The sequence below is a fragment of the Drosophila sulfurigaster genome, chromosome 2R (genome assembly GCF_023558435.1).
Source record: "Drosophila sulfurigaster albostrigata strain 15112-1811.04 chromosome 2R, ASM2355843v2, whole genome shotgun sequence".
NCBI classification, from domain to species: Eukaryota; Metazoa; Arthropoda; class Insecta; order Diptera; family Drosophilidae; genus Drosophila; species Drosophila sulfurigaster.
The window spans coordinates 18,315,594-18,332,905 of NC_084882.1; the positions used below are offsets into that span (position 1 = coordinate 18,315,594).

At 41.6% G+C, this 17,312-nt stretch overlaps 6 protein-coding genes across 6 annotated transcripts; 5 read left to right on the plus strand and 1 right to left on the minus strand.

Moving 5' to 3' along the window:
• Positions 1–145: 145 nt before the first annotated feature.
• Positions 146–1,085, plus strand: LOC133838885 (uncharacterized). The gene is made up of 2 exons (XM_062270134.1): positions 146–288; positions 356–1,085. Exons 1-2 carry the CDS (start codon positions 274–276, stop codon positions 1,019–1,021), a joined length of 681 nt encoding a protein of 226 aa, XP_062126118.1. The 5' UTR covers positions 146–273; the 3' UTR covers positions 1,022–1,085.
• A 1,285-nt stretch (positions 1,086–2,370) lies between these two features.
• Positions 2,371–3,709, plus strand: LOC133838346 (bromodomain-containing protein DDB_G0280777). The gene is made up of 2 exons (XM_062269418.1): positions 2,371–2,482; positions 2,546–3,709. Exons 1-2 carry the CDS (start codon positions 2,459–2,461, stop codon positions 3,617–3,619), a joined length of 1,098 nt encoding a protein of 365 aa, XP_062125402.1. The 5' UTR covers positions 2,371–2,458; the 3' UTR covers positions 3,620–3,709.
• A 1,490-nt stretch (positions 3,710–5,199) lies between these two features.
• Positions 5,200–6,813, minus strand: LOC133838378 (transcription factor SPT20 homolog). Its single transcript, XM_062269452.1, has 3 exons — positions 6,619–6,813; positions 5,830–6,556; positions 5,200–5,602 (listed from the first exon to the last, which is right to left on the minus strand). The coding sequence occupies exons 1-3, from the start codon at positions 6,631–6,633 to the stop codon at positions 5,400–5,402; spliced, it is 945 nt and encodes a 314-aa protein (XP_062125436.1). The 5' UTR covers positions 6,634–6,813; the 3' UTR covers positions 5,200–5,399.
• A 3,085-nt stretch (positions 6,814–9,898) lies between these two features.
• On the plus strand, positions 9,899–11,207 carry LOC133837398 (GATA zinc finger domain-containing protein 10). The gene is made up of 2 exons (XM_062268145.1): positions 9,899–10,220; positions 10,286–11,207. The coding sequence occupies exons 1-2, from the start codon at positions 10,206–10,208 to the stop codon at positions 11,126–11,128; spliced, it is 858 nt and encodes a 285-aa protein (XP_062124129.1). The 5' UTR covers positions 9,899–10,205; the 3' UTR covers positions 11,129–11,207.
• A 1,252-nt stretch (positions 11,208–12,459) lies between these two features.
• Positions 12,460–14,475, plus strand: LOC133836723 (odorant receptor 82a). Its single transcript, XM_062267314.1, has 6 exons — positions 12,460–12,801; positions 12,948–13,144; positions 13,621–13,965; positions 14,024–14,128; positions 14,191–14,343; positions 14,425–14,475. Exons 1-6 carry the CDS (start codon positions 12,492–12,494, stop codon positions 14,473–14,475), a joined length of 1,161 nt encoding a protein of 386 aa, XP_062123298.1. The 5' UTR covers positions 12,460–12,491.
• A 1,277-nt stretch (positions 14,476–15,752) lies between these two features.
• On the plus strand, positions 15,753–17,127 carry LOC133838215 (omega-amidase NIT2-like). Its single transcript, XM_062269233.1, has 5 exons — positions 15,753–15,821; positions 15,884–16,224; positions 16,328–16,508; positions 16,600–16,833; positions 16,901–17,127. The coding sequence occupies exons 1-5, from the start codon at positions 15,779–15,781 to the stop codon at positions 16,990–16,992; spliced, it is 891 nt and encodes a 296-aa protein (XP_062125217.1). The 5' UTR covers positions 15,753–15,778; the 3' UTR covers positions 16,993–17,127.
• The last annotated feature ends 185 nt before the right edge of the window (positions 17,128–17,312 follow it).

The following is a 17,312-nucleotide window of genomic DNA, read 5'->3' on the forward strand; positions in this document are numbered from 1 at the left end:
AAGTGTAAACTATTTGATCCAATTAAAAAACCGATTGGCATTTTAATTGGAACATTGGGGTATCGAAGTTGCCCAATCGCCGCATAGAGACAATGAAATTGTTGGCGACACATTTGCATCTCTGCTGGGATGCAACTTGCATCGACTTGCATCGCATCCATATAAATATCAGCTGGCGTTGCAATTGCCAGACACAGAAAGCTCAACAGCTGCACAGCATATACAACCAATACCTTTAGCCTTTCGGTGTGGAAACTCAAACCCAAGCTCAAAATGCGCGCTTTTCTGGTAAGTTGTCTGCTCACATTATTTAACTGGATATCAAACTGAATACGCAACTTCTTACCATCCTCAGATGATTTGCTTGTTTGCCGTTGCCAGGGCCCAGTATGATTATACACCAACTTCTCAGGCTGGCGATGGTCGTGGTGGTCTCATAGGCCCAACTGGCTCCGTTGGGGATGAGGGTCTTGTGCAGCAGGGTTCTGCCCAGCTGTCGGAGCCCATTCTCATTGCCAATGAGTTCAACAAGGAGTTCTTTACGTACAGCGCCCCAGAGCAGGAGTTCGACAATGGACACGCCAACGAACAGATTGCAAATTCGTTGCGAAAGAATCTGCGTGTGCTGTTCATCAAGGGTCCTGAGAACACAGGTCTGGAGCAGGCTGCCCTGCAGTTGGCCTCATCCGCTTCCGATGATCGCACGGCCATCTATGTGCTCAACAAGCAGGCCGATGTTGGCGAGCTGACCAACAAGTTGAACCAAATCAAATTGCAGTCGAACAACAAGCCCGAGGTGCACTTTGTCAAATATCGCACCCAGAGCGATGCTGAGAACGCACAGCGTGTCATTCAGGCTCAATACGATTCACTGCCCGGTCGCTCAAGCAATCACAATGCCGGCTCCTCGGCTCCAGTGCTTGACTTTGCCTCGAAGAGCAGCGGAGGCGCCATTGGCGTCACTGGCGATGCACAGGCACCATCGACTAGCGCGTACTTGCCACCCAGCCGAAGGTTTTAAATATAAGAAACTGTCCAAACTAGTTATAAGTCACTTAAATAATAAAAATAGTTTATGAAAAATACTTCACTGCCACATTTTATACTGACGCCACAAAGTATGCAATGGAATTTTGGCTTAATATCTTCACTACTGTTGAACTATCCCAACTATTTCAGACGCTACTGTAGCATTGCTGTGGGTGAGAAACTGACTATTTATATTCGCAGCAGGTTTGCTTAGTTACAAATGTAGATGAATTGTGGGCTGTAAAATAATTACAAAGAAGGTAATTTTATGCAGTTCAGTTTCTTTACGCTTCAGCGATTAAATTAAACTCTGCCAAGGAGCGTTCTGTGCGAATAAGTTTAAGGACTTTGCGAAATTGTAGCAACTTCTAAGTTATTCGACCTGCAAATTAAAATTGTTGTAATTACCGAGCAGCTTGCCACACTTTGTCTACTAGAATAATTAGCATAATGGTGCTCAAGGCAGACAGTGACAGTCTGACTTAGCTCTTGTTATGTATTTCGAAAGCTAACGACACTCAAATTGTGTAAAACTAAAATAAAAATTGTAGGCAAAAACCAAAAACCCTCATACTCGTAAAAAAGCAGACACAATACTACATAGACATCGCAGATGGACCCATAAACTGCTTTCTTTGGCAACAAACACTTTGTTTACATGTTGCTTTTTGTATCATTTTGTTGGCCTTTGATGTGATGATGGTTGTTGTACCGCAGATAAATAGATGTGAAATTAATTTATGCAGTTTTTTTTGGTGGAATTGGTGGAATACGCAACCGGTTGAGGTTCGTCGCACGGCATCTGATCCCCAGATCTCAACGGGCTACTAATTTGGCGATCAGCGTTGGAGTTTTGCTGGCTGGCTGGCTGACTCTAATATCGATTTCATCGCAGCTGCATATGCATAAGAAATGACTTTCTTTTAAACTGGGCCTTGTGTGTGTGAAGATGTTACCCATCTTTTACGTTTTGATCCAATCGATATGGCGCATTAACTAATAATATTTTGCATTTATACCGACTCGGCGTTGAATTATTATGCTCTTATGTGAATTCGAATTTAAATTTGAATATTTTCAAGTCGATATTTTGGCCATTTTGGTAGGTGGGCCATGTTATATAACGGACTATGCGATGCATCCGTAATGTGAATATTTACGAATATGGTTCCGTGATTTGGCAACCAAACGGCAGCTGCTGGATGTTACAGCTGCTGTTGCTGTTGCTGTGTTGCTGCTGCGACAATAGGTTTATATTGATAATTTTATGTATGCCAGCGCCCAAAAATCTCATTGGGAAAACGAAATGGCATTCCCAATGCCCGGACAATCTTATAAAAACATTGATATCGCACTCTGGCAGCATCAGTTGACTTCAAACTGCTCGGTCCGTTCGAAGTAGAAGTGTACAGCGTCTATCCCCAAAAAAATGAAACAATTCGCCGTTCTAGTGGTAAGGCCAAAGGCTCCGCGTTCGCTCTCTTTGTGGTATTAACTATTCGTTTCACTTTTGCAGTGCCTCTCGTGCGCTGTGCTCGCCGCAGCTGCCCCACAGGGCTACAACTACAACAAGCAGCAACAAGTGGCGCCCGTCATCCAGACTGGCAATCTGCGTCCCCAGACTCCCGTCTCGACAAGTGGAATATACAATGTGCCTGCCCAGCAGCAGCCTCAGCAGCAGGTCATCCAGACAGTGTCGCCACCCGTGCAGACTGTTGTGAACACCGTTGAGCCTCAAGTGCAGCTCCAGGTTCAGTCGCAGCCTCAGCAGCCCCAGCAGCAGATCATCTACCAGGCACCACAGCAGCCACAGGTGATTCAGCAGCCTCAGCAGCAGTTCGTGCAGACCATTCAGCAGCCTCAGCAACAGTTCGTTCAGACCATTCAGCAGCCACAGCAGCAGTTTGTGCAGTCGCAGTATGTGCAGCGTCCTGCCATCGTGACCAAGGATATTTACATTCACTCTGCTCCCGATGACACCGAGGAGATCACCCGCGATGCTCCTCAGCTCGACAATCTGCCCATTCGCAAGAACTATCGCATTGTGTTCATCAAGGCGCCCACACAGAACCTGAAGCACACTGCTGCTGCTCTGAAGCGTGCCCAGGCCAGCAACGAAGAGAAGACCGTCATCTATGTGCTGTCCAAGAAGCCCGACATCACCGAAATCCAACAGCATCTGCAGCTCAGCCAAACCGAATCGAAGGTACACAAGCCCGAAGTCTACTTCATCAAGTACAAGACCACCGAGGAGGCTCAGCGCGCCCAGCAGGAGATCCAGGCTCAATACGATGCTCTCGGCGGTGCCACACACATTTCCGATGAGGGTGTTGCTCCCATCACCAGTTTCTCGGGTGGCTCCCTCAACCTGGGCAGCATTGTGCCCCAGCAAGTCCAGACCCAGACCATTGTCCAGCAGCCTCAGACTCAGACCATTGTTCAGACCACTCCCATTGTGAGCCAGAATGTGCAGCAACAGGGATCGTTTGTGCAGCAATCTGGTCTCCAGAGCTCAACTGTGACTTCGGGTGTCAACTTCGGTGTCAACCAGCCTCTGAAGAGGTACGTGCCAGCCAAGACCTTCAAATAAGGTGGCCAACTACATGCAGGGCAACTGCTGCATATCTCCCATCGAGTTCAATTTTAATCGCATCGCCCATCGCCATTGTAGTTTATTGTAATTTATTATAAAAGCATATCAAATATATTTTGCATATTTCTAATCAAAATTTGAGAGTTTATTTTGTTTAATTATTTTGGGATAATGTGAAATGATAATGCATATTTTCTAAGTAAATTGTTAAGATGATTTAATTGAAATCTTTTAGAAGGTGATTTCAACTAGTAAAGAGAGACATCTCCGATTCGCTCTCAACCTTTCCTAACTCGTTTCAAATTGAACACATCAATCATTTGGTATTTAGGTTCTTTCAACTATATAGTATTAATCAAATTAGATAAAGTTGATAGCTAGCCACTCTTTCTCTTCCTCAATCGAAACTAGCTGTCAAGATTTATGCTATCAATTTGCATGTCATCTGTCTGTCTTCAACATTTCGAGACGCTTCAATCTGATAATGCAGACAAAAGTTGGCCAAGAAACTTGTTGATTGGCATGTGCTTTATTATTGGCGTTATTTAATTTGGCATTATATTCGTGATGTTTTTTTAAGAGGTGTCAAGTACTTGTATAGATTGTGTTGGAACTAATAAAAACGATTAATTCAGCAAGTTTTTAAGGCAGCAATGAAAAATGATTTTAAGCCGCTTTTCAAGCTGCCTAATAAATTGTTATTAATTAGGCAATAAAGTTATAAAGCACTTTGATAATTCTACTAAAATGTTGAATATGTTTAAAATATTTTCAATATGTATCGAACTTATTGGTCTTTGGCGCATATATTTAATATCAGACCGTTTTAAATTAAATTTTCATTAATTTAGTTTTGAATTCTATTAATTAAACAAATTTTATGTTTGGTCGACCTTCAGTGAGTCATGTAAATATATTCATATTTATTAAAAATTTTATTTAAATACCAAATTGGGAAGTGTGATAGATGACGTTAGTTTAGTTATCATTCGATTCTTTGTATCAAAAAATTTTTAATATGTTTGAGGCGTTTGCATAGGGAGAAAATATGTTGCCTGCAAGTATTTTACAGATTAAGAAATAAATAGAAAAATACGAATATATGCTTCAAATTTAATGATACAATATGAAGAGTACTTGGGAAATGTTGTTTTCAGTAAAAAAATGTCTATCTTTTATGCAGGTAATTTTTCGGTAATATTAAGTATACGCAGAGGAGACATTTATGCATATCAATTCCCCGCACAATTTATGTTTATATTTTGGCTTTGTATTATGTATTACGTTTTATTATTTTTATACAATCGTGTATTATTGATTTATACCATTTTTTATTAGCTTGTGTTAATGGTAAGCCTATAAAATGCGACGAACAATCACTTTGTCGGTGCATCGGCAAAAGTATTGGGGGTATTCGGGTTGTGATGATTATGCATTATTGTGAAAGACAAATCAAATGCTAATCGATATGACCGGTTTCTCCCCCCGCCCCTTCTTCGGCTAATCGATGTGGCAATGCAGAGGCATATAAAAATATTTTCGTGTATTGTTTTTATAACATATTGTGCGTGTGTGTTTGTGTGTGTGTTTTGAACGCCTTTGTCAAATTGTTGTGTTAATTGGGGAGTTGTGAAAGATATGAGAGTGGGAATTGCTTGATTACGATTACGATGAAAAAGGGAATAAGGGAAAACAACTCGTTTATTTAACTACAATATGTATTTACAAAATTGTTATACTTATGGCTATTCACTTGGCAGTTCAGTCAAATATATTCTCACGCACGCAGATGCGACGGCAGATATTTACTCGGTATGGCACCCGCGAGTCCCCCAATGGCATTCACATTGCCCGTGGCAGTGGCTGTGGCAGTGGATGAGACGGTGGCACGTTGGTTATCTAAAGCACCGATCACTGAGGTGACTGGGGCGACACCCTCATCAGAGATTTGTGTGGTGCCGCCGAGCTGATCGTATTGAGCTGCAAAAAGTAAAAAGAGACCGAAATCAAAGGTTAACCGGTGAGTGATGCTTTAGCGCACATGTTGGCCTTAAAAACAAATGCTGAATGCTGGGCGAAATCTAACAGCATTAACCGCAAAACTAAACATGTTGACAACTCATCAAGGTCTTGGTCAGATTAATACAACAAATTTTCGTTTGTCACTGCTTTTTGGATAGTTTCCAGTTTCCGTATGTTTTTATTACCTTGTATGGTGCGTTGAGCATGCGCGGCTTCCTCCTGTGTCTTGTACTTGATGAAGAAGACCTCCGGTTTGCTGATCTGCTTAGGCGCCGCCTCCTCGATGGCCGCCTGCAAATCAAGTGGATCGGGTTTCTTGGTCAGCACATAAATGATGGTCTTCTCCTCCACTGGCGCCTGCTTAACGCGGACTGCCGCCTTGCTGGCGCTTGGCGTGGGCGCCTTGATAAACACAATGCGATAATGCTTGCGTGGTGGACCAATTGGCAGCTGAGGCTGGGGATAACGTTCTTCGGGTTCCTCTGCGGGCGGAACATGCACATAGATATCCTTGGACACAAGCGAGGCGCTGGGATTGTAGTTTTGATACTGTTGCTGCTGTGGCTGCTGCTGCTGTTGTTGCTGGAAGTTGAAGCCAAAGTTGGCAGGCAACAGCTGCTGTGGCTGTTGCTGTGGTTGCTGCTGGAAGATTTGCTGCTGCTGTGGCTGCTGGTAGATGGTCTGCGTTTGTGTTTGCTGCTGCTGACTGCCCACTGATGATGTGCTCAGCAGCTGCTGCACCTTGGGCGCCTGCAACGCCTGTTGCAGCACTCGCTGCTCATCGATGCTCACCGCCTGCTGGGCAATGTTGGGAATGCCGGGCAAACCTGGAATGCCGGGCAGCTGCAGATTGTTTGACTGATAGTTGTATCCTTGGGGCGCTGCCAATGCCAGGCCAACTAGGCACGTGAGCTAACGGAAAGCACAAGGAATTAGAGAATGACAAAGGCGTCGATTCTAACTTTAATGCTTACAATAAACGCGCGCATTTCCGATTTGATTGATGGCAAAAACTGAATTCGATGGCAAAAAAAAACTGATGGAGTTTGATGGACAGAGACCGTACCAAGATGCTTGGCAAACAGAGACCAACTAAATGCTAATCACTGACCGTCCCAGACTTATAAGTCGCTCACGAGAAAGAAGATGAAGAGCTGATGTGCTGATGTGCGACGTGAAGTTCAAATGAAACTGAAACTAAAACTCAAAACCACAGAAACGCGTCCGAAGAAAAAAACCGCACGAAGAGCGAAGCGCCAACTAATCTTACAGCTTTTTTTTTCTTCTGTTTTTTTCATCGAACAACCTTGAGATGATGGTGTCTTTAGTGGTAGCGGACTCACACTCTCCACACACACTCGCACACACTCTCAGGGAATTGACTGCGTCATCTTTTGGGGCTTACGAGTCGCCGGAAGTCATATGTGAATTAACATATCTATTGTTTGGGGCCATAATTTCGCTGGCTCTGATCGTGCATTTCATTTGGAGATTTATGGATATTTATATTTCAGCTTTTTTTGAGATCTTTTTTCTGTTTTTTTGTTTTCTTCATAATTTGTCGAGCTTTGAGTTTTCAATAATTAAACATAACTTGCACAAATCGCGCAAGATAATGGCATTAGCAACGGACCAAAATTGCAGCTCCAAATCAATCGCCTCGATGACCCAGTTGAATTTTTTTTTGCGCAGATCTTGCAATTTTAATTGGACTATGCACGGTTAGACTGAGCACTTACATAATGCTGCTGGTTTGTTTGCTTTTCAAATCGAACAATTAAATCAATTTTTTGGCAAATCAGCTCGCGTCTCGCGTTCGCTAATCCTTTTGCAAGCGATCGGAAACCTCAATCAATGTCCATCAGTGGCTATGAAAATTTGGGTCATAATTTAACCGTCCGCAGCGGTTAAGTTCGACTGGATGAGTGATGATGATGATGATAATGATGATACCTTTGATGTATGGGTGCAGATTAATCAAAAGACAAATGCTGTGGGGCCCGAGCTCTCAGCTCTCAAATTACACCGTGACGTGAATAAGGTTTTCATATATTACATGTATAAGTATATACACGATGTTTTGCCTGATTATGTAAGGTAGCTGGAAGGGGGCGTTACAATGGCCAAATAAATAAACAAAGCTACAAAGAGTTTAATGCAACGGATACAACGCCCCGTTCTTTTGTATTGCACTCGAGGAAAGCAATAATAAATAAAAATACGAAAAGTTTGTATGGATTGCCGTCTTAAGTATTGCGTAATGTGATTAACGGCATTTTAGCGAATTATTGTTGCATAATTATTGTATACACCCGCCAAAAGTCATAAGTGCGATTATTATATTATTATTTTATTTTCACATTTCAACCGCCATCAATTTCACTTGATGGCTTTTTGGCGTTAGTTTTGGCTTTGGCTTTGGCTTTGACTATGATGGCGTGTATGAGAAATTAACATGGTCAAGGCTATTGGCGCTAATATTCGACAATTGCCAACACCATAAAGAAAATGTGCAGACATAAAACACAAATTAGATAATTAATATAATTTGTCAATAAAATGATACAAATAAATAAAAAGAAAAATACCAAACCAAAATAAATGCGAATAAAACACAATATCATATTTCTACGAATTGTGCGAGAATTGAAAAGGTTATCAAAAATATATAATTATTGAATATGACTCAAGGCATTTTAATATACATATAACATTAAGCTATTTATTTATCGTACAAAAGTTTCATACAATTAATATTATACACTTTTTAATTAGCGATTAATAAAGTAAGTTCTATTGATTTGAAGGCAACATTTACCTTGCTCTACTTCCACATTCGCACTGCTTGCTTGTACTAAGACAGTAAGGTAGTGCACGGCAAGCAGTGCGTTTAATGCTATTACTGCTTTCTTTGACCGTCGCTTATTAACTTCGTTGTCTTTAATCATTTAAATGGTTTTCAATAAAAATAACAAAGAATTTAATTAAATTTTATATTTAATTAAAAATAAATACACTATTTTTATAATAAATATAGTATAATTAATTTCCATAGTCTCTCGCCTTTAATAACACGTAAAATTCAAATGTAAAGCTCGAACTTATCAATGAAAACTTTCGGTTTCGATATTGAATAACGGTTGTTGGCCGTGGTTGAGTCAAAAAGCTTAAAGCTTTGCACAAACCCATTGACTCGTTAGTCGCCACAAAACATAATTAATAACTCACACAAGCAGATTTAGACATTCCCAGAAGATGACCGCTTCAATGGGGCACAACTTGCACAACTGCAGGTTGAATTTGTGGTTTTGAGGCCCCGAAACTAAGTCTAAGCAATTCTACGTTAATGAAGAGCAAATACAGCATGTTCATTAGCCGGGTCTCGGTCTCGGTCATCATCTCCATCTCTCACTCTCCTGCCCCTAGCTAGCTCGGTTACCGTTTGAAGCAAGTAAACGGCTCATTACACACACCGCAAATTGTTGGATGGGCGTCACGTTTAGTTCGAAACAATTGCCGAAGACTTCATCTTCGTCTGCGTCGCCATCTTATTGACAAAGGGCTGTGTAGAAGTAATCAAAAGTAAATTTATCTTTAGACAGTTGGTACAAAGTGCTGGACAGGCGCTAGATTATGAATGGTCGCCCATGATAAATGGGTAACAAACAACATTGCAGGCCGCAAAAGAAGCGATCAGCTCGCTCAGACAACACATGCAAATTTCCAACTCGACGGGTCATTAATTAAGCCTGACAATGCTCATACGGCCAGTTGGCCAGCTGAGCTTAAGCTCATCGCCCAGGCGGGGGTCTCAAGCAGCAGAAAAATCTGACAACCGTTTAGAGTATCTAGAGTCTGGGTGAATGGCTTACGAGACCTCAGCGACTGACTCAGCCAATTTCTAGCTTGGAAGTTAGACCGAAATTGATTAAGTGTTTATGCAATTTTTGGTTTTAATAACATTTAATCGATGCATGGTGTAGCTGTGTGTTGCCAAGGGGCAACCCCAAGACATAACATAATGAGAGCTGTACCCCTAGTCGTAACATAATGAGAGCTGATACCCCAAATCTATGTCGAAGTCTGGGTCGGTGTCAGTGTCGGAGTCTGGGTTGCTGCCAACAATTAAGCTCTATAACAAAAGTAGCCAAGGCATCTTCAAGCGGGGAATCACGCTAATTGGCCGTGTATTTCTCGCAACTACACAAGCAAGTCGCGGTATTTAATGAGAGTTTTTTTTTGTTGTTGTTGTTGTGGCGAAGGCGAAGGCGACGGCGAAGAAGCCCCGAAATGGAAGATGAGACGAAAGCAAAGTGAAACAAAAACAATGAACATGCAACAAAAATTGAAGCGTTGTGCGCTCCATTGGCGCCTCTTGTTGCTGGTTGCTGGTTGCTTGTTGCTTGTGTTGGCTCATTGCCTGAACTTCACTTATTAAGTTGTCGAAACGCTGTATAAAAGCCGGCTGAAGATCAGCAAAGTCACACAGTTCACAGCGAACAAGCAAGTAACCCAAACCTTCTCCAGTGTGCTCACTTCCTAGTCTCAACCAAGTTCAGAAATGCGTGGATTCATTGTAAGAGCAACTGGCACCCAAGGCAACGGATTTACCAAAATAATCTACTACAATCTCTCTTCCAGGTACTGTGCCTGACCGCTGTGGCGTTCGCTGCGCCCCAAGGATATAACTACAATCCTGGCCCATCGGCTTTCGGCAGTGGCCTGAGCGCGGCCAGCGGCAGCGGTGCAACCTTCTTCCAGGCTGCCCAGCAACAACAGGTGGCACCACAACAGCACTACCAGCAGGCTCAGCAGCAGGTCCAGCAGCAGCAGCAGCAGTTCTTCCAGCAGCAGGCTTCCGTTCAGGTGCACAGTGGTCACCACCACCAGCAGCAGCAGCAGCAGGTGGAGCAGCAGCATCAGCAACCCATTGTGTCGAAGCGTTTCTTCATTCACTCCGCTCCCGAGGATGTCGATGAGGAGTACAAGGAGCGTCACATCACCGTCGGTGTGCCCAAGCGCAACTACAATGTGGTGTTCATCAAGTCGCCACAGCGCTCCAACAAGAAGACCTCGATCAAGATCAGCCCCGCCATCAACGAGGACAAGACCGTCATCTATGTGCTCAGCAAGAAGGCCGACAGCTCCGATGTCCAGGCTGAGGTTGTTGAGCAGGCCTCGTCCACCAGCAAGCCCGAGGTCTTCTTCATCAAGTACAAGACCAACGAGGAGGCCGCCCATGCCCAGCAACAGATCCAGGCCCAATACGATGCTCTCGGCGGAAGCAGCCAGCTCACCGATGAGGGTGTTGCTCCCGTCACCTCCGTCATTGGCGCCCTCGGCAATGGAGACGCTGCAGCCACAGCTACAGCTGTGGGCAGCACTGGCATTGGCGCTTCTTCTGCCGGTCAGGTTATCACCCACAATGCTGGCTCGGCTCATGCACAGGGCACTAGCAATGCTTACCTGCCACCCAGTTTCTAAAGCGGTTGAGAGCTGAGAACCATAACCTCAGACATCATCATTAATATTGTTGTTAATAAATTGCGAATTGTTGTTAAATCAAAACTTTTGCTTTCTGCTCTGGGGCTCGTATTAATTACTTTTTTCTTATATATTTCATAATTATTATTAATAATGTGTTGGCTTAGTCGAATCTTCGCATCTACGCAAAACATCTCTTATTGGCATTTTCGACTCTTTCACATTAATTAAGTCTTTATTACGTTTGAGGTCAGGGATAGACGCCGGTGACTGTCAGCAGTTAGACATGAGCACAAACATCAAATCTGCCAGTCAACGCAACATCAAAATCAAGAAATTTCGGGGTTGTGGCTACAAAACAGACAACTGAATACACTTCCAGTTCAGTAAAATAATATAATATTTATAGTTTCAAAAGAGTAAACATGGCAAGTCGAGTGTCGGAGTTTAGAGAACAAGCAATTTAAGTCTGCCGCATTTAAAGTATGTTAAGTAATATTTCAGAAATATATATCATCACACTTATGTAGGTACAAATACTTAATCAGAACGTATACATAATATTTATTTCATACGCCATGTCAACCGTCGTATACACAATATTTCAATTACACGTTAACACGTCGTATGAAATAATTAATATATTATGTATACGTATTATTATTACGTATTATGTATACGTACTGAAAATTCCTCAGTCACTCTTCTACAACAATAATAATTAAATATTTTAAATTACAAATTTTCATTATTGAAATATTCTTTATTGTATAAAAAAAGCTTTAGTTTAATTTTAAACTCAACCAAATATTCAGCATTCTTATCGTAATTATGCCGCCCTCAGTTAGGGTATAAACCAAAATAATAAATGGCCAAAAAGCGAAAAAAAACAAATGTAATTGCAAAGCAGACTTTTTTGTTGTGTTGTTTTTTTTTATGGCGTGTGTACATTGATTAGGTTTTGATTGCCCACAGCGAGTGGCTTTCTGCTTTCTGCTAGCTGTAGCTGTTGTGCTTATACAACAAGTGCTTGCTTGTAATACAAATATTACATCAAATGTGATTTTAAAGCTTTCGCTTTAATGCATGCATTACACGGGAAGCGAGAAGAAGCAAGGGGAAGCGACGTCCAATTTGGCCAATTAGTGTCGCAATGATAATTTATGATGTCAACATTTCATCGGATGTCCTGGCAATCACAGTTATTAGCTGTAAATAAGTGAGGAGTCCTCATAAACAATGTCAAATGTACAATTAATTAAACAAGCTGGTAATTAAAATGCTCGCTCTATATATATACATATATATAAGGGCAGACTGCACCATTTGAATCCTTTGTCAGTCCCAGTCCCCACGTCAGGTCATGGGTCGTCTATTCCTGTTGCAGGAGCAGTGCCTGCGATTGATGGGTCACAGCATGGACAGTCAGAGCAACGATGACAGGGCCCTGACCCTTGGCCTCAAGCACTTTGCATCCCTGTTGTTGGTTATCTCAGCGGAATATCCGATGATGTCGTATGTCATGTATAATCGGGATGACATCGAGCTGGTTACGGCCAGTCTGAGTGTTGTGTTCACCAATCTGTTGACTGTCATCAAGATATCGACGTTTCTTGTCTACAAGCAAAACTTTTGGCAACTGATGCACAGCTTCAGGCAAATCTATCCGAAATGTAAATGAAACGAGTTAGCTGGCTCAACACACAGAAACAGCAATAGCAACATCAACAGCGAAAGAGAGAAGCCGATTAATTTATGCAAAACTTGCATATTACTTTACACTGTTTGCTTTTAATCAAATGTCTAACTTTCTTGACAGCTCATCAAAGCGCTTCGGATGTTGTTGGCCACGATTACATAACCAAGGACAACAATTTTGCGGCGCTACTTGGCAAGGCTTATTGCATTTCCTGCGCCTGCACCGGACTCTACTTTATGCTGGATCCCATTCTCAAGATCATCAGCAGCCACTGGCGGGGCGAAATCTACATACGAGAGCTGCCCATGCCCATGAAGTGAGTAGCAAACAGCAAACTTAATCATAGAGTAGAAGGGTATTATAACTTCCATTACCAAATCGATAAAGTATGTATATTCTTTAGCAACAACAGCCAAGTCCGTCTGTCAGTTTCTCCATATGGAATTCTTAGTCCCACAGACTATAAAATAAATATAGATGAAGTTTTAGTATTTTGTATTGACCACTTCCGCCCACGAAATCGAGAAAAAATCAAAATAACATCTAGCACACAAACACAGAAGACAGACAAAAAACTTAAAAATGTATTAAAGAAATAATTTGATATGGCAAATGTCAGATCTTAATTGCTTACCAATCTGATATATTGTATATTTTGAGTCTTATATATCGATATATAAATCTTTTGGTATACATTAGAATTCTGAATAGTATTGTCGCATTTCTTTGCTTTTATTAATAATGTTGCTTTCTTAACCTTTTTATTTAATAACCTTCTTCATGTCTTATAGATTCCCCCTTCAATGATGTCAACACTCCCGGTTATGAGTTTGGCTTTGGTTACACAGTACTTGTAACCATTGCAGTAGTGCTCTATGCTTCTGCTGTCGATGGTCTCTTCATCTCATTTGCTTTCAATTTGCGTGCACATTTTCAGGCACTTCAGCAACGCATTCAGCAGTTGTCCTTTGACCAGTCGGCTGAGGAAGACCATGAGCAAATGATTCATGTGGTCCAGTATCATGTGAAGCTGCTCGACTTGTGCAAGCAACTGCGCATAACTTATATGCCCATAGTATTTGGACAGTTTTTGATTACTTCGATACAGGTTGGCGTCATTATCTATCAGATACTAACGGTATGTACACTTCTGAATAGTTATATATAGCAGCAATTGTAGTGTTTGTCTCCTTCAGCACATGGACAATGCCATGGCTTTGATGAGATTCTTCTCCTTCTTTGGTTCCATCATGCTGCAGCTATTCCTCTACTGCTATGGCGGCGAGCTTATCAAAAACGAGGCAAGTCTTTAAATTGAAATGCAATTAGTCAACTGTTTAATTAGCTCCATCTTTGCTTATAGAGCCTGCAGGTTGGCGTCGCTGTGCAGTTGGCCGACTGGCATTTGGCCACGCCCAGACAGCGACGTTCCTTGGCCTTCATCATGCATTGTTCGCAGCGTGGGATGCTCATCAAGGCGGGTTTTTACGAGGCATCGTTGGCCAACTTTCTGGCGGTAATTTCAAGATATCACTGTTGTTTTTTGTTTGCTGTGATTGATTGATTGACCGTCTGACTGATGATTGATGTATTGCAGATCTTTCGAGCTGCCATGTCGTTTATCGCTGTTATTCAGTCGGCCGAGTAAAGTGGAAAACAAAAAAGTGCAGCCCGCATGCCAATCAGTTAGCATAAGTGGAACAACAATTAGTTTAAATATAGCACATATACATACATAGTTCAAGCATACAATGCTAACAGACACTTGTCATCTAGTAATAAATGAGTAGTCGAACAACTTGACACTAGTCGCAGTAAATCTTGAATAATTACAAACTGAACACACGATATGAAAACCACACGATAGAAGATACATATCAACAGCGATAATTGCACACGGAAGAAGTCGCTTAGTCAACAACTAGACTGTAGATTGAAATATGATAAAATGCTGTTAATGTTTTGTTAAATATTTTATTTAGAAGCAAAAATGCTAGTCACTTATAAGCCAAATAAATACTAATTCTTATATTAAGCGGTATTATTATTATACATGTTAGGTATAAAATATATATATTTGTAGTTTTCTCATTTGACTGAAAATTGATTAGAATATTATTATATTACTTTAACAATAGGTATATATTTTTTTTGTATATTGAATTAAAATCTATTTATATTGATTGGAACTAGCGCTCTAGGTAAAGAGGGTCAGAATTTAAATAAGATTTTAGTATTTGTAAATACTCTTTCCTCTAGTAGTATGTTAGTATAACTTTCCTAGTAGTGTATTCTTCCCTACATTGTTTTTATTTTCATCAATTTGTTTAAGTCTATAAACCTTTACTCTTATTTTATTGAAAAATGTTTTTTTGTTGCATACTATGAATAAAATATTATCTATAAGGCAAACATAAAAAATATAATAACTAAATTAATTGCTATCACTTTAATGCTTTAACTTAGATGACTTATTTGTTAGTTAACTTTTAAAATTTCGTAAGCTATTTGCCAACTCAAACGAAAATTCATTGCTATTACTTTAAATTACACTTACATATATATTTAATGCTTTAACTAATGTGTTATTTTTTTTTAGTATTTTTACTCAGTATTTTTACGGTATTTTTATAATTTCTTAATCTTTTAACAAACTCAAACACAGTTTTTCATACCCTAAGATCAAGCAGCAACGTTGATAATCTACATACACATAAGCAATTAAATGGCCGGTATTAAATTGCCAACAACAATTTATTAAAAACAAGTAAATACATAAAAAGAATATATGAAAATCAATCAGTGAGAAACCGCATCTGGGATCGATTGATAAGCAGTCACCGGGTGCACTGGAAAATTGTTCTATAAATTCGCAATGCAGCCGGGCAAACTCGTCACTTGGCAACTGTGTCGAGTGTCGAGTGGTGCACAGACCGTGAGGGGACAACAACATGAGCAAAGGCAACAACACCAGCAGCAACAGCAACAGCAACAGTGAGCAAGGACTGAACTTAATCCGTTAGAATCCCTAATTAAACCCTTTGGCATTTTTACAGAGCTTACGCTGGCCGTGCTGCAGCTGCCCGGGGGCAGCAATGTGTCAGCGAACGTTCGCCAAGCTGTGGAGCACATAGCCCAGTTGAAGGCTGCAAATCCGCAGCTACAGTTGGCCATATTGCCGGAGAGCTTCAACGGTCCGTATGCGATAGAGGAGTTTGGGAAGCATGCGGAAAGCGTACCGGATGGCCCAACGTGCCGCGAGCTATCGCAGCTGGCGAAAAAGCTGGCCATCTACATCATTGGCGGCAGCATAATCGAGCGGGATGCCAACAATAAGCTCTACAATACGTGCACCGTTTGGTCGCCCACTGGCAAACTAATTGGCCGACATCGCAAGGTAAGTGTGCGGAGTGTGAGAGTGCTGGCTGGATGGCTGGCTGGTAAATAATTAAGCAGCTCATAGTGACCTTTCCCCATACATATATTCCTTCTACACACAGATTCATCTATTCACGATGCACATTGAGCCCGACCAACTGGGTGGCGTCTACTTTGATGAGTCGGCCGCGTTGACGGCGGGCAACGAGCCAACTGTGGTGGAAATTGGTCCGCATAAGGTTGGCATTGGCATTTGCCACGACAAGCGTTTCGAGGAGTTGGCCCGCATCTATCGCAACATGGGTGAGTAGTTGCAACGTCTGTTGCTGTTGCTGCTGCTGCAAGATGCACAAATAATCCCTTTGGGGGGGGTGGTTGCTCGTTTCTTATGCAGGTTGCAGCATGTTGGTCTATCCATCGGCCTTCTGCATTTGCCAGGGTCCCATGCACTGGGAGCTGCTGCAGCGTGCTCGCGCCCACGATAATCAGCTCTTCGTGGTCACCTGTGCACCGGCCCGCAATAATATGTCCGGTTATGTGGCCTACGGCCATTCCATGATTGTTGATCCCTGGGCTCGTGTGCAGCGTGAAGCGGGCGACGGTTTCGAGTTGATGGTCGAAGAAATCGGTGAGTTGTGCGCACAAGTTGTGTTTCTGCAATGGCTGCTTAATTGACTTCACTCCCACGTTGACAGACTTCAATAAAGTGGACGAAGTGCGTCGACAGATTCCCATCTACAAACAGCGACGCACCGATGTTTATGATCTGGCCAGAGCGAGCACTTGAAACTGCGCTGCGACAACAGAACAACTAGAAACTAAAAACACAACTCTTAGTAAAGTCAAGAAAATATCAAGTAAGAGTTTGCTCGATTCGCAGATACCTTGTAAAAAGCTAAGAATATATGTGGTTGTTTTTATAGTTTCACAAATTTATTTGTTTGTTTTGGAATTAAATACAGTTTATGAAACTATTTATAAGGTTTCCTAACATTTCCATTCAATTTTCAGTCACACTTTAATTCAGAGGTTTTAAATTTTCTTTTTCTCATTTTTGTTGATTGTGGGAGATCTAGAAAACCTTTACATCGAAAAACCTGACATATA

Bases quoted from the DNA above. Each gene is read 5' to 3' on its own strand.
- LOC133838378 (XM_062269452.1), bottom strand. The intron at 5,603-5,829 runs GTAATAAAAACA...TACTTTTTGCAG, and splicing joins TGCTCAACGCACCATACAAG to CTCAATACGATCAGCTCGGC.
- LOC133836723 (XM_062267314.1), top strand. From the start codon at position 12,492: ATGGGTCGTCTATTCCTGTTGCAGGAGCAGTGCCTGCGATTGATGGGT. The intron at 13,145-13,620 runs TGAGTAGCAAAC...TGTCTTATAGAT, and splicing joins AGCTGCCCATGCCCATGAAG to TCCCCCTTCAATGATGTCAA. The intron at 14,129-14,190 runs GCAAGTCTTTAA...CTTTGCTTATAG, and splicing joins GCGAGCTTATCAAAAACGAG to AGCCTGCAGGTTGGCGTCGC.
- LOC133838346 (XM_062269418.1), top strand. From the start codon at position 2,459: ATGAAACAATTCGCCGTTCTAGTG. The intron at 2,483-2,545 runs GTAAGGCCAAAG...TCACTTTTGCAG, and splicing joins AACAATTCGCCGTTCTAGTG to TGCCTCTCGTGCGCTGTGCT.
- LOC133838215 (XM_062269233.1), top strand. From the start codon at position 15,779: ATGAGCAAAGGCAACAACACCAGCAGCAACAGCAACAGCAACA. The intron at 15,822-15,883 runs GTGAGCAAGGAC...GCATTTTTACAG, and splicing joins CAGCAACAGCAACAGCAACA to AGCTTACGCTGGCCGTGCTG. The intron at 16,225-16,327 runs GTAAGTGTGCGG...TTCTACACACAG, and splicing joins TAATTGGCCGACATCGCAAG to ATTCATCTATTCACGATGCA.